Below are 15,755 nucleotides of genomic sequence, written 5' to 3' on the forward strand. Positions count from 1 at the left end.
AAACATAAGAGCAGGCTGTAGGAAATAGAACTCCACCAAAGAGAAAAGAACGAGAGTAATGCCATGCTGCATTCTTTCCCGAGGTGGAATAATACATCATAGCAATAGAAAGTAGCTCAACAGCATAAAGGAGTGCCTCCTGGGAAATATGTTTATTCTGTACAATAGTAAGACCATTCCCGAAAATTATCTTACCCAAAGAAAGTACTGCAGGTTAATGTTTCTAGGTACAACTGCAATATACCCAGTCAGGAAAGGCATTGTAAATTTCTTTGCTGGTGATGCTAAATAGCATCACTACCAAAGCTACTATCTCCATCAGTGGGAAAATGTATCCATCCTCAATACATTCCCAAAAGCAAAAAAAGCTGCTATTAAGAAGATCAGAGCTTGGCACTACAGCTGCCAATGGACAGTCAGGCATCTGAATAGTCTCACTGACTTCCCAACTACCTTGTTTGTAAGCATGTTTGCAAATATAACACTGAAACAGACAACGATCATAAAAAAGAATCTAATGATGTAATTCATTTTTCAGCAATTTCCTTAACAGTACATTTCTCAGTGGACTGCCAAAAAGATATTCACTGAATATCTTGTTTACCTTCACAATATGCTGAGTCCCCCTGGATAGAGACATAACCACTCTTGCATTCACAAGTAGCTTTTGTGTTCCAGTTTTTGCACTCTGAATTTTCACCACACCTGTGTCCTCCTGCACAAAAGTTATGACCTGAAATACAAAGTGGACACAATTTTGTATTATAGCATGCTAAATTCAAATAACCAGATTTCATATTTATATCTCACTATGCCACAAAAATGTGTGATGGTATGTTTTGTGATGGTATATCTCAAACATTTTAGTATGGAGGCACAATGGAGGGAAAATGCATGCTAGAGGTTCAAATGAGCATGAATAGAGGTTCAAATGAGTTCAAGGAAGTATATACCACTTCATTTTTAGCCACCATCAAGTCAGGATAACAGAAGAGTGTTAATTAAACTACAATTTTTTTTAATGTCACATTATAAAAGATAAACTATAATCAAAGTTTTACGAGTGGCACAGAAACTGCACTGCTTCTCCAGCCTGGCCCCAAAGCATCAGGGCCCACTCCACACCACAGCTGCAGAGCCAGGCTGGAGCTATGCTCCGTGCTCTGGGTTGCAGCACGGATGGAGTCTGCTGGCATGGAGCAAAAGTAGGGGAGGAAGTAGGCAAGGGGGAGAGACTTCAGTGGGGGAGATGGGAGAAAGGGGGAGCTGGGACCTGAGGCTGTCCACAGCAGAAGCAATATGGAAAGGGGAGGAGGGGAAGGGAATCAAGACAGCTTGAGACTGGGGACAGGCAGCAGGCACAACTGGGGGAAAGTGGAGGGGGGAACACCAGGCAGCAGGGGTCAAGCTACCCATCCTTCCCACTGCCTGCCTTACAACCTCCACACTCTCTGCCCCTACTGTGTCTCCCACCACCCCACACTGCCTGTCCCATTACTGCCCCCCCACTGTCCCCACAGTCTACCATTTCCTGCCTCATCCTCATCTCTCACCCCCCCACCCACCTGCAGTAGTGTGCGTGTGGGGGTGGGGGTGAATTGAAGATGGTCCTCCAATAATTAGATTCCATACATGGAAAATTATAATAAATTTTAAAGTTTCCATGTGTAGAATCTAATTACTGGTGTCAGCTTACATTTAGGGTCATCATGTATGTAGGTAAATACAGTAAAGAAAATGTCAGAATATCTTGTTTTGCTTCCCCTGTTGAGACAGGAGATAGAAATCATTTCCTTACTTACAAAATTGGCTCTGAAGTCACTCTACTGGTGTTATACATATTTAATTACTGGGAAAGCTTGGAAATTATATCATACATAGAAATTAAGGGCTGGAAGGGACCTTGAAAGATCACCAAGTCCAACCTCCCTGCTCTGGGCAGGTATACTGTTGAGATCAAATGATCTCAGCAAGGTGTCTGTCCAGTCTACTCTTAAAGACTTCCAAGATTGGAGACTACAAGGTTGGTGGCGGTAGTTAACTTTCTTTTGATAGTGGTAGTTAATTTTCTTACTGAATTCCATTTGCCCTGGTAGTATGAAACAGGATTTTGGCTGCTTCTTTTTTTTGGAAAATATATTTGTTATTTGTTAAATCTGTTATATACTCTAACAGAGTCTAATAAAATGGAATTATATTAACTTATACCCACAAATTTTGAATTCTACATCTCAGTCTCAACTGTTTATTCTGAATTCTGATGCTAAGTATACCTTTGAGGATTTTCTATAAAAATCCCAATTGTATTTATCATAATTACAAATAATTCTAGAAATTATCGTGATATTAAATCTAAATAACTTATTTTGCAAGCATAGTCTCATTCTTTACTCTTCAGAAATACATCATACTTTGGGTTTGTCTGAACTCTAGTTCTGCTATTTTTGATTACAGAAGGGATAGAGAAAAATTTCCTTTCTGTAAAAGTTCTAGTTCATTGATTTGAAAGTTTTCTAAATTCCCAGAAGAATGTCTATGAAACAGAAGACCTAAAGTTCTAAGATTTAAATGGCAATCTAAGACCTTAGGTGCTTTTTTTCCACACCCTTTGCTCTAACACTGCTTAACTGTACTTTGGGGAACTTTTGAAATCCTCAGTAAATCAAGTTCTTACCTGGTGTAAGCAGGTTTTTTGGTGTTATCCTGAGGGTAACAATGTTCATTGTTACAAAAAATATCAGCTTCATTAATAATCAAGTAATAATCTAAAGCATTACACAGGAGGAATTCTGTGCAGTAAAAGGCTGAAAGGTACCAGTCTACAACTGGAATATCAGGTTATTTGGCAAAAGAAACACTTGTGTTAGTGGAGGGTACAATCACTCAATGTCAATGTCCAACTCAATTCTTGAAGTTTAGATTAATCTTATTAATAGCTGCTAGACAGGTATATATTACTTGTGCTCTGTTCACTTGCTCCTTCAATAAGATCTTGCTTTCAATAAAATACACTTTTTTTTCTTTCTGTTTTAAGCTCTCTTAATAAAATTTCAAATACTTTTCAATTCTATAGTAATTTCACAGTCCAGTAAAAAATACACAAGTACTGTAAGTAAAGCCTTAGGAACCCTGGCTAAACTCTCTACCAGTATAAAAGGACACAGTTCCATTGACCGCACTCATAAATTTATGCCGTCAGAGAATTGAACTCCTTACTTCTGCCCTGAAGCATGTGCCTAACTTTAATCAATGCTGAATAGAGGAACCCATCTTTGAAAACTGACCCACTTAACACCAAATTTCTACCCTAATTTCTAATCCACTGTCAGCCATTTGGTCAACATACCAAGACTAAGAATACTGTAACATTTGCTTTATCACATACAATCCTTAAGTATACTATAGCCCAATCTTTTTGCTGCTCCTCTAAAACTCTACCACCCTTTTGTAGTCATATATAGTATTATCATTACTTTCATATGAGTTGATACAATTATGCTAGGATTTGTCATTATACATATTAGTTTTCTCATCTAAAACCTGTATACCTGATGCATCCTATTTTTCTCAGCATGTTATTCTAGTTAGAACGTTCCTACTGTTACCTAGTTTTCTGCCCTGGAAGACAAAGATTCCATCTGCTTTTCATCCTTACTTTTCATTATTAGAGTAATGCTCACAAAAGAGATATTTCTCCTTTCTAGTCAGTCAGAGGTTAGCAAATGCAGGTTGATTTGTTTATCTTCACTTCAGCTGTCCATATCTAACTCAAACTTCTCTCCAAACTGTGGAGTCCTTCATTAGTTCTCAGTGCCACAGGATATTTCTACGGACTTTGTCTTGCTTATCATTTATGATAATTATTCTTGTTATCCATCTTGTGCCATTACAATTGCTGCCTTTTTAAAAGTCCTCCAGGCAAATCCTTGATTCTTTTGTTCCCCTGCTGGTAATCAACACTATCCGAATGCAACTCTTCTCAAAATCAGTTTCTTTCTTATATTAAGTTTTTCAAGGCTGCAGACTGTGACAAGATGGCAGAACAAAAAATGTTCCAGTGCTCTAACTTAACTATATTTAATTAGAGACTTTAGAGAATTCTTTATTGTTCTCCTATAATTAGGGAGTTACACTGATAGAATGCCCTGCTCCACACATGGACTGGCTTGGTGTTTATTATTACAAGACACTTATGAAGCACTATTATCAGCCCTGGATTTTAAAGTATATTGCCTGCTGTTAAATTCAACCTCATTGTTTCTCATAGCACTTCAGAAAACATGTTAAATACCACCAGAAACGGAAAGCTGAAAAACATCTCTGTAGAAGCATATATGCTATTTCCATACCATAGATCACTGAGCTTTTACAAAGCAAATTACATTTACTGCTAGCTATTCAAGTAATGTATGCTATGGCACAAAATATTATGGGCGGCAGCACTTGACCAGAGGCCCTTTAAAGGCATTATTCCTGAGAGGTAAAAAAGCAGGTATAGTGTTTCGGGAAAGCTATGGACAACACAGCTTGGCAAGACAGTTGTTACCTCTTTTCTAGATCTACATCTCTGTAAGTGTAGGTTTTTACAGGGGAATCAAACCATATATATTTCCTGATTCACTCTCTGGATCTAGAATACTGTAGGCTATATTGGCCTGATAACTTCCCAGGGCCTCCTGAACTGTCAGCAGTAAAACTATGGCCATCTACTGAGGGGATAGAACACAATTCCTGTTCTACTCGCACGCAAGTAGCCTATATTCGGCCCATTAAGCATGAGCTAAGGCAATCCCTATTCAGCACAGTACTTAGGCATGTGCCCAGCTTTAAATATATACTCAAGACCCATTGATTAATTGGTTTAAGCACAAGCTCCGATGCTTTACTAAACAGAAATGGACTTAAACCCAAGTGAAAATGCTTAGACGAATTGGGCCAACTGAAAATTTATTCATGACAGCAAGTATTAAGCCATTAGAAAATAAATAATTAGTAGAAGAGTAATAGCAGATTTTTATTAGGGTCTTGCATGATGAAACAACCTTTAAAATAACGTAATATGTAGAAACCACAAGCTGAAGCCATATTGTGGTCTTGAAATTCCCAGTTAGTAACAGGGGCTACCAAGTAGCAGAGTTCACACACCCATATTGGCCAAGCAAAAATAAATGAACTGTCAAGGCTTCATTAATATGCTGTAATGTCTGATCAGAGACTTTCAGACCTGCACTAGATATAGGAAAAGGCTTTAAAAAATAACCATATCCCAGCAAAAAGGCAGTTGGAAAGAACTTAATGGAAGCACATAAAATCTTAAATAGTACTGATAATCTCAACTAATTTCAGGCCAACACAGATGACAAGGCAAGTGAGCATGAATTAAAATTACAGATAAACACATTCAGAACAGATGTTGGGAACCAATTTTTCCCCCACACATGAAAAGATAAATGTGCAGAACAGCCCTCCAAAGTCATTCAAGACATTCAAGATACAATTAGGTACTACCATAAGGGAATTAACTACAGAAGAGAGTGTCTAGATTTTTGATGGGCTAGATAACCTCTGTTCTGTCTCCAAATATCTCTGATTATGTTACTGCCTATTTTGCTAAGGTTGTTAGATTGTTTGCTTTAATTATTTCCTACTGAGATCATAATCGCATCTATTCCTACTATCTATAATAAATAGGGGTACTTCCTAATGTTACCTGACTGCACAATACATGTTAATAATTTATGCTAAGATAATTATACAAGTAACCAAATCCCATGCTTCAGAACATGAACTGATCACCTGCATGGCCTCAGGAAAAAGTATACAACTGATGAGGCCTACAACTTTCAAAGTAGATTACCTAAAATTAGACGCTACAAATCTTACTGGCTTTCCTTTCTAAGCCTCTGGGTACACATAGCTCCCAGTGACCAGGCACTTGTAAAGTAAATCTGGGTGCCTAATGAACCTGATAAAGAATGGTGTTACTGTTAACTAGCACACCACAATCTCTTATATGAACAAGTTTTACCAAGATATGAGCTCTGATGCTCTTCTGATTTCCTTCATGTCTTTGGAGATTGTGCACCTGGAGATTTGACCTCAAACAATGTGTTTAATAATTCTTTTCAACTTATATATGCATTGAGACACCATTTCAATAAATGTGCACTGTGCAGTAGCGCTACAGTAACACAAGGGCATCACAAGGTTTAATCAGATAATCTGTAAAGCATACTTTGAGGATATACAGCTTTTTTTAAATCCTAAGCATTATTATGATTATGCGTAGAAAGTACCTAATTCATACTTTTTAACCACCGCCAGAACCTTAATAAAACTAAAACCTTGAAATAGCTCAAATTCCCACCACAATGCATGAGAAACATTTGATTTCTGCTTCTGATAAAGCAAAATTCACTCCGTTTTTCTTTTACTCAGAAAAATCTTGAGTCTCACAGTTAGACAGAGATGAGAAATATGCTAATTGAAGTGCCTTCCCCAGCTGCAGTTGAAAGACTCAGAAACCCTTTTTTTGTAACCGATAATGTAAGAATGACAGAAGCCATATTTTTATATTATACCACTGTTTACTGCAATAAAATGCACACTGGATCTCATCAAGAAGACTCTACACTTGCTGCTAACCACCATCAGTACCAGTCTACCAGCCAAACCATATTACTAGATACCAAATAAAAATTACTTTCCATAGAAACTAAACATTTCTCACTAGCTCATTATTTTCTCTCTTTTAAGGATGAGAGGAAGATATCATGAAGAGCAGCAACCCAAAGTACTCCTTCGCAACTTTATTTGAATCGTTTATTTGAAAGGGAAAGAAGATGGCAACTTCACCCCTCAGAATTAATCACTGACTCTTAAAGGAGGAGGCAGTTAAAGCGAACAATTTTTTGCCTATGCTATTGGCACTACTACTGAAAAAACCCCAAATATAATTATTAAGTTGATTGTCATAAAAATGATAAAGGTTTGCAAAAAATACAATTCAAATTTATTCCCTGCTTCTAAATATATTTTTATTTAGATTTTTCAACAACATTGTTACATACATTGGGACACCTACTACTGATGAACTTTCCTACTGAAGATTTTTAAAAACTATATACTGTAGTATAAGCAGACATTTACATTAATGTTTTCTGTTCTGGTGCACTAAATGGGTAGAAGCGTCCCATTGCCATATTTCTAAGTGATCATTCATGGATACACCTCTTCCACAAGTTCTGATCAGGTGCACTGCTTACATAGGTAGATCCATTTGTAAGTTAAAGCCCTCATATTTTATGCTAGAGGGTAGGGGTCATTGCACTGCAAAGCTCTTTACTCATTACATCTGATGGATGTAGTGCTTCCTCTCTACTGCATTTACACAGATCCTTTCAATAGAACATAGGAATCATGTTCCATCAATGTACTGGATGCCACTGTATTATAAATGAGTGTGGTGAGGCAGAAACAGCAAGGGTATCATTCACAGTATTTACTCTTCCAACCATTTACAACAATAATAAGAGAGCAGCAAGTCTACCAGCTGTGTATATTATAGTATTTGACTGTTATTCTGCTGACTCACAATTTGAAGCACTGTAAACAGTTTTCTTCTTTGATGGAATATCCTATTTTATTCTAAGCTGTTGTGACTAATACAATAGAAAACCCTGAGGTAGAGAGGTAGACTTATGCTACACCTTTCACTGTGCTATCATTCTCTTACTTTGATATTCAGTCTTATATTCTTTCCCATGGCCCTATATTTATTCTTACAATTGAGTACATACATTTCCTTGCTGTAGTTTATCAACCAGAAATTCATAGCAAGGTTATACACAAGTCTTAAAAAGTTATGGATGGAGGGAAAATAGTTGAATTTATTAGGCACCTCCAACTTACATGGCATAATACCTAAAAAAACAGATACACGATGCCCACCAGATGATTTGAAAAAAGGTTAGTTTCCTAAGTTTCCAATAGTCAATGGGGAAAAGTAGGTATCTCTGAAGGGCAATTCCATTGACTGGAGTTGACACTGGGGCATAAGGCCCATGGATGAGAGATTGGCCTGACTGGACAATCAGGCTTCACACCCAATGATCTGCAAGGCTCAGGCATGGCTAAAATGCAAGATGAGGAGGCCACAGCCTCCGTTTTTTCTAAAGGTATAATTACGTCAAGGCATGGCAAGTGAGTGGAAGGGGAAATTGTCCAGCGAAAATAAACATGACAAGGGCTGGGGGGCTCCAGGGGCACCACAGCCACCCCTGGGGCAGGACCTTGTTACAGTATCCATTTGGTAACTGGAAGTATCTTAGCTGTGACAGTGTGATGCTGCATGCACAATGATACGTTCTGCTGTATTCTGTTGCACCTGTACTACTGCTAATGTGGTTAGGGCAGTTGCAGTGTGCCTCAATACTGTATTGTTTTATAGACCTCCCTCTCTTCAGCCTGGAAAATCACAGGTTTAGGGGGGACCTGGTGGCTGCTTATAAATACATAAGGGGGGTGCATCAGGATCTGGGAAAATGTCTGTTCACCAGAGCGCCCCAAGGGAAAACAAAGACCAATGGTCATAAACTCCTCCAAGACTGTTTTAGGTTGGATATAAGAAAAAATTTCTTTACTGTCTGAGCCCCCAAGACCTGGAATGGACTCCCTCCAGAAGCAGTGCAGGCACCTACCCTGGACTCATTCAAGAAACGTTTGGATGCATATCTTGCTGGGATCCTCTGACCCTGACTGACTTCCTGCCCAGAGGCAGGGGGTTGGACTTGATCTTTAAGGTCTCTTCCAACCCTAACAGCTAGGAAATCTATGAACTCCATGCTATAATACTAATAAAAATATAAACTGATGAAGATTTGCAAAAGTGAAGACCTGGCTCTACAGGTTAACAACTATATGCTGACGGATTTGGCATTACATTATGGGTGATACTCAATGACTTCCTTGGTTACCAAGAAATGTTCACAGGAAAACTCAATTGATCATTATTTATTTCAGAAGTATCCCAGACAAATGCCTTTTCCTAAAAGACAAAGGTAAATTACTGTGTGTAGGTCTTCATCCTTCATTATTTGCTACAATATTCCATTTAGGTTTTCAATTAATATACCAACTACGAATGACTGCACTATAGTATTTCATTTCTTCAAATTTACTCATAATCTTTCTATTAAAAAATGAAAGCAGAATTCAGTCGCATAAAAAATGCTACAGGATCCTAAGCAATCACCCACTCTCTCACTCACTCAATCTCTCTCTGGCAGGAGAGTAAAGGCAGCCTGAGCTGCTCATACTCTCCAAACACCATTGGCAGCTGCTCTGGGGGCTTGAGGGGCTTGTACGACTACAGAACTTTTACCTTTCTAACTTTCATGAACTTTGAAGCTCTCCGATTTCAAATGCTTTTAGGTAATGAAGCTAATTTTCCCTGGTTACGCCACATCACCAAACTAAGCCATCTGCTAAGAAGTATCAATAAGAGAGCTGCCCCTCTGAGGGAGGAAGCAGTAACATTCACTGCTAGCTTAAATAGTTACAGATGTTTCTAGAAACTGCTTAAAATTAATGTCTATATTCTTAGGCTCCGATCCAGCAATCTACTTCAAATATGAGCACATGGAGATACTTGCAAGGTCAGGACCCTAGTAAATGTTTAATTACACACATACACTAATTAAATATTTACTAAGCCCTTGATCTTGCAAGATATAGCTATATAGAAAGAAAATACAGATGACAGATAGGTATAGTTATACATAATATGACGTTTTCTATTAACTAAGTAACATAGAGATTTCCCTTAAACAAATAATCTGACAAAACAAACCCATATCCAAGCATCCTCAAAATGTGAATCTGGACTAAAATCTTAGCTCACATTAACTCTTACCCCCTATAATGAACCACCTCCAAATTCTGTACACAAACTGCCTAGAACCCTAGGTGTTCACATCCTAACTTTGTAGCTCAGGACACCCTTATTTTAAATATAACTATCTCACAACTAGGCCTTGTAGGTAACAAGATAGACTGTCTGGTACCCTCTTTCTCCTTCATCCAAAAGAATAATTACTGCCTTGTTTCTGGTAATCTTTCCTTCCGACGAAATAGTACAGACTGGTTTATTCAGAAGACTAATTACAGCTGCAGGTTATGTCGGTACCTAATATCTCATTCATTAAATGGTACCATCAGAGTGATGTTATAGCTGTGATCATTCCAGAATTATGGAAGAGGCAAGAATTTCTTCAGCGGTATCTTTTAGTGAATCAAGTGTATGGTTGGGATTGAGTGAGACAAGCTTTCAAATCCAAGACATTCTTCTTCAGGTCTTGTAACCTTGCTATTATTCTCTCATAATTAAAGATATTACAGCATACCCCAAAACTGTACTGAGGACATACGTTCCCAAGAGCATAAAATCCCCTGCTTACCTTTACAGACGCTACAGCACTGGCCCTCTGGAAGAACATGGTCTTTTTCTGAACAGTTCAATGGCGGACAGGTCTCTGTTACTTTTACTAAAACTCCATTCTGGAAAAAGATGGACACCAATGAAAATGTATGTGATGGCAAGGATCACGCAATTTTTAATCTACAACTCAGGCAATCTTTAATAACAACAGTAGTAAGCTGACAGGGAGCAAGATAAATTCATTTTTACACCATAATATCAAATCTAAACTTAATCTAGTTGGACATTTCTATTCCTGCAGTGTAAGAAGAAACACACTGCACAAACTCAAAATTCCAGTACTACATTTCCCTCCTTATAACTTGCCTGAACATTTGCAAAATCAGCATGTTTTATTCCAGATTTTTTACTACCAATTGTCACCCTGCTTTATACAAGCCTTGTTTTTCATTGTTAATTTTTATTTTACATATACCACAGTCATACGCAAATTACAAATGAGGCAGATATTGTAGCTCAGTATTCACAAGGGCATGAGGTAAACATAGGCCAACTGTATTTAATTATCTAGTTGACCCTCCTTAAGTCAGACACTCCATAAGTCAGAAACCGCACAACATTCCAACCTCAAACTCAATGCAACTGAAAGAAGCAACCAACCCTCAAATACCATCCCTCTCTCCAAATAACTTACAAAAGCTGAAAAATCTAGCCTCTCTACCGGGTCCAGAAAAACACCCTAATAAAAACACTTCGATGTGGAGAACTAGAAGAATTTTTTCCAATGACTTCACCTCAAAGAATATTTCCACAACCAAAATGAATCTACTTCCAACAGCACTTCAACCTTTGACAACCCCCGAGGAAAAGATCAACCCCCCCAAAAAACATCAGACTGGACACTTCACAGTGGACAAAATTAAAACCTTGACTGCTGCTTCAGAGAAAGAATGAACAATAAAATAATCAACAACACACACCACCGTAACAACCTCTCTCTCAGAGAGAAGGGCCATAGAATGCCTAAGATCTAACCACCAAGTAGTAATAAAACCAGAGGATAAAAGAAGAGCTATAGTTATCCTTACCCATGAAGGCTACATAAAAGAAGCCAACAGACAACTCGCTGACACTACCTACTACAAAAATTAGAGGATGATCCTACTCTCCTTTTCACCTTGAAACTCAAAACTACCATCAAATCATTTCCATCAGAAATGAAAGAAAAACTACAAAATTTGATCCTCTCACTATCCAACCCAGGGACTTTTTACATGCTCCCTAAAATCCACAAAGAAGGGAACCCTGACAAACCTATCATATCCAGCCATGGAACCATCACTGAGGAAATATCAGGTTTCATCAAAGCAATCCTAAAACCTATCAGCCAAAAAGTGAGTTTTGTCCAAGATGCAACAGACTTTCTACAAAAACTTAAAAACACAGACCACCTTCCTGCAATTCCCTCCTAGACACCATAGACATTACTAGCCTATATGCCAACATGCTACAGCAGGATGGCATTCAAGCCTGCCTTACATATCTACAAGGGCAAAATTACAACTCAAAGTACAGACTCAAAGATATTACTGAACTTATACACTTCATCCTCACATACAACAACTTCACTTTCAATAATCAACACTTCCTACAGACCATGGGCACAGCTATAGGTACCAAAATGGCTCCACAGTATGCCAACCTTTTCATGAGCCACCTGGAAGAAAAATTCCTCAAGGGCTGCACCATCAAACCCTTGCTATACTTAAGCTATATTGATAACATCATCATTTGGACTGAAAACCTTCCATCAGAAATTCAACATGCATCATCACCCCTCCATCAGACTATCTCTGGAATACTCCAATACCAACATTCACTTTTTAGACATGACGGTCGCTATCCAGAATGGTAAAATACAGACCACATTATACAAGAAACCCACAGACCAACACACATATCTACATTGAACCAGCGATCACCCTAGACACGCTAAGAAAGCTGTAGTATATAGCCAAGCCCTCCAGTACCACCAAATTTGCAGTGAGGCGAACACTCATGAGCATCACCTTTACAGTTAGGACTGCCAGGCTCTGGAATGAGCTCTCTCCTATCTTGGGGGTCTTTAATATAAGGCTGGACAGATACCTGGCTGGGGTGATATGATCCCGGCACCCGTTTCTGCCTGGGGCTGGGGGTCGGACCTGATGATCTGTTTAGGTCCCTTCCAACCCTGAGTACTATGATACTGTGAAGTCTCAGGAGGTACTTCACTCAACAAGTACACTCCTCTAGAGAGACAGATCACACTTTTGAAAGAGCCCCACAGATGCCACATGAAGAACTGCTGCAGTACAGAAGAAAAAACCCCCATGAATCGCACACCACTGGTTATGACATTTCTCTCCCTGGAACCTATGAGGAAAATCCTCCAACAACTGCAACCCATACTAGAAGGAGACCTAATTCTTAAAGAGATTTCCCAGAATCACCCATCCTCACCTTTAAACAAGCACTGAACCTCACCAACCTCATCACCAGAAGCAAAATTCCTAAGGCACAAATGGATCCAAATGGATCTAGACCATGCCATGACAAGAAACGTAAAACCTGCCAGCATATCTCCACTACCCACACAATTACTATACCCCAGAAGAAAAACATCACCATTCCTGCATTTTACATCTGCCCCTCCAGAAATGTAACATCTCATCCAGTGTTCTCAATGCCCTGATGAAAAATATGTAGGAGAAACCAAAAAACAACCACATACCAGAATGAGCACACACCGAAAATCTAACAAGAATATGTCTATCTATCAAGACAAGAATACCCAATTACCTGTGACGGCACATTCCTCACTCTCCCTCCAATCTCTCAGTTCTAATCCTCAAAGGGAATTTACAAAACACCTTTCACAGACGAGCCTATGAACTTCAGTTCATGAATATACTGGGTACAAAAAATCATGGACTAAACAGAGACTTTGGATTTATGACACATTATAACCTGCCTAACATCTGACTCCCCAAGTAAACTCTCCATTTTTTATCAGCTATTCTCATTCCCTTCCCCATTTCTCCTCTCCCACCCTCATCCACTGACTACAGCTACATTCATTCCTCTTCCCTCACACCTGCCTCTCACCGAGCGACAACCTCAATTTACATTTTAACTGGATGGCTTTCTTGCATATGTACTGGCCTGTGGCTGCTTTACCACTTTTTCCAGGAAGATCACACACCATCTGCAGATGCTTCCTCAGCCTAATGAAGGGTATTTGTACTCAAAAGCTTGCAAAGATGAATTTTTCCAACTATTTGAGTTGGTCTAATAAAATCTATCAGATTTACCCAAATAACCTTATCTACCCCAGAAGTGAAATATTGCAAATATTTATTAATTTCTGAAAAATGTCTTCCAACTTATCTACATTATCTGCTTTATTTACAATTCACTTATCACCCTGCTATGCATTCTGGATTCATATTCTGCACATAAGATATGTAAAATAAAACTAAAACAAAACCAAGGCTAGCGCAAAGAAGGATGATAGTCTGGCCCTAGTAGTATGGAAGAAATAGGGTCCAGACCTCAATTTCCACACTATCAAAACAACACACATATCACATCATCTTCCCATTCCAGGACCTTTAAAAATTAGACAGTCCCCTGAGCAATGAGAAGACATGTGGAATCCTTGCCGCTTAAGCTCTTAGGATTGAGGGATGTGTTAGGAGCCAGAGACATCTTGAGAATAACCTAATCCGTGACAGTCTGAAAGAGATACACTTGCTGGTCCAGGAAGTTGCTGGAGAGAATGTATGCAGGGAAACGCTGGTGGTAATCCACAGTGTGGCATAAACTCTATTCAATGCATACTTGCAGCTTTGAGACCACCTCAAATACAAATCCCTCACTGGATTCCTGACCTAATAGCAACTCATTCAAGCTCATCTTTTAGATCCTGTCTCCCCCTGTAGACCTCTTTATCCCCCTGTATTTCCTCACAGCACTTCCTCCATTCCTTCACTAGCTCCTCACCTCCCCTAACTACAAGGCTGTAGCCTCACAACCTGATTCCCTTTCTATGGCCCTCTGCAGGCTGAGAAGTGTGAAGGAGGATAGAGAAGCCAAAGAGGAAGGGAGAGGAGACCTGGCAGCTTGGTAAAACAGGTGTCACCACAGTCCAAAGGGCTGCAGCTGAGTTCTGAGCCAAGTAATCCAGGTTCCCAGAGTCAAGTTGACTTTATGCAGTCTGGGGCATGATATGTTATCAAGGGATGAGTTTGTCTATAATGTTGCCAACTCTTAAAGGTCTATTGTGAACCTTTTGCTATTTATTTTCCTTAATGCCACAGAAGTTTGAATGCTTAAATGAAGAGATTACGTGAGAATGTTAGCTTTCGTTTTAAAGAAAAATAATCTTCTACCACGATTGCAGGGGGAAACTTGAAAATGTGATCAAAGTGTACTAAATGCTAAGCAAGCAGAAGACAATTATTATTATTGTTCCAAAGATTTTCACATCAGTCACATGATTTTAGGGAACTGACTGATGATGTAAGTGGCTCACAAGGCGTGTGACAGCTGGCAGGGCTTATAAATGAATAAGTAAACTTACTCTATCAGATGCAGGGAATACAAAATTCTGGGCAACTCAGCCCTTCACCCCAAACACTGCTGGTCATTATCTTTGGATCTGCAACCCAAAGGTTGAGAACAGCTTATCTATTACTCTCTGGTACCCAGTTACACTTTATTGGCACAGAGGTGCGCTGCCCAGTGACCTTGTTAAATGTCAGGAGACAAATGTTTCAGTGGAAACAAGAAGGAAGGGCTTTCTGCCAGAGGATGCTCCCTGTAGGAGAACATGCCATCTTATTGTCCAGGTGTCCACATGAGAACAAGTCAGGCTAACGGACACTAGGACTGATTCTAATCTCACTATCAGTGGTGCAAAGTAGGAGTCCCACACAGGAAACAATTAGTTAAAACAGTGAATGGGAGAAGAGAACCAAGCACACTGAATCATCATAGTTTCATAGTTACTAGGGTTGGAAGGGACCTGAGCAGATCATCAAGTCTGACCCTCTGCCATGGCAGGAAAGAGTACTGGGGTCAAACAACCCCAGCACAGTGAAGTAGCGCCTCCTGATATCTAGTCTGAATCTACCCTCTGCCAGCTTGTGACCATTATTTCTAGTCACTCCTGGTAGTGCTTGGGGAAACTGGGACTCCCCCAATGCCTGCTGGTCCCCTCTGACTAGTTTGTAACAGGCCACTAGATCCCCCCTCAGCCTTCTCTTGTGGAGGC

The 15,755-nt window shown here is 39.3% G+C and overlaps 1 protein-coding gene across 2 annotated transcripts in view; it reads right to left on the reverse strand.

Moving 5' to 3' along the window:
- Positions 1–15,755, reverse strand: part of NELL1 (neural EGFL like 1) — a 502,747-nt gene that overhangs the window by 354,083 nt on the left and 132,909 nt on the right. For both annotated transcript variants that reach the window (XM_019551935.1, XM_019551934.1), the window contains exons 11-12: positions 10,458–10,557; positions 605–733 (exon numbers count right to left, since the gene is read on the reverse strand). In XM_019551935.1, coding sequence (XP_019407480.1) covers positions 605–733; positions 10,458–10,557 — 229 coding nt within the window. The remainder of the gene's footprint in view (positions 1–604; positions 734–10,457; positions 10,558–15,755) is intronic.

This window comes from Crocodylus porosus, unplaced genomic scaffold, assembly GCF_001723895.1.
Source record: "Crocodylus porosus isolate Cpor-Errol unplaced genomic scaffold, CroPor_comp1, whole genome shotgun sequence".
Classification (NCBI taxonomy): domain Eukaryota; kingdom Metazoa; phylum Chordata; order Crocodylia; family Crocodylidae; genus Crocodylus; species Crocodylus porosus.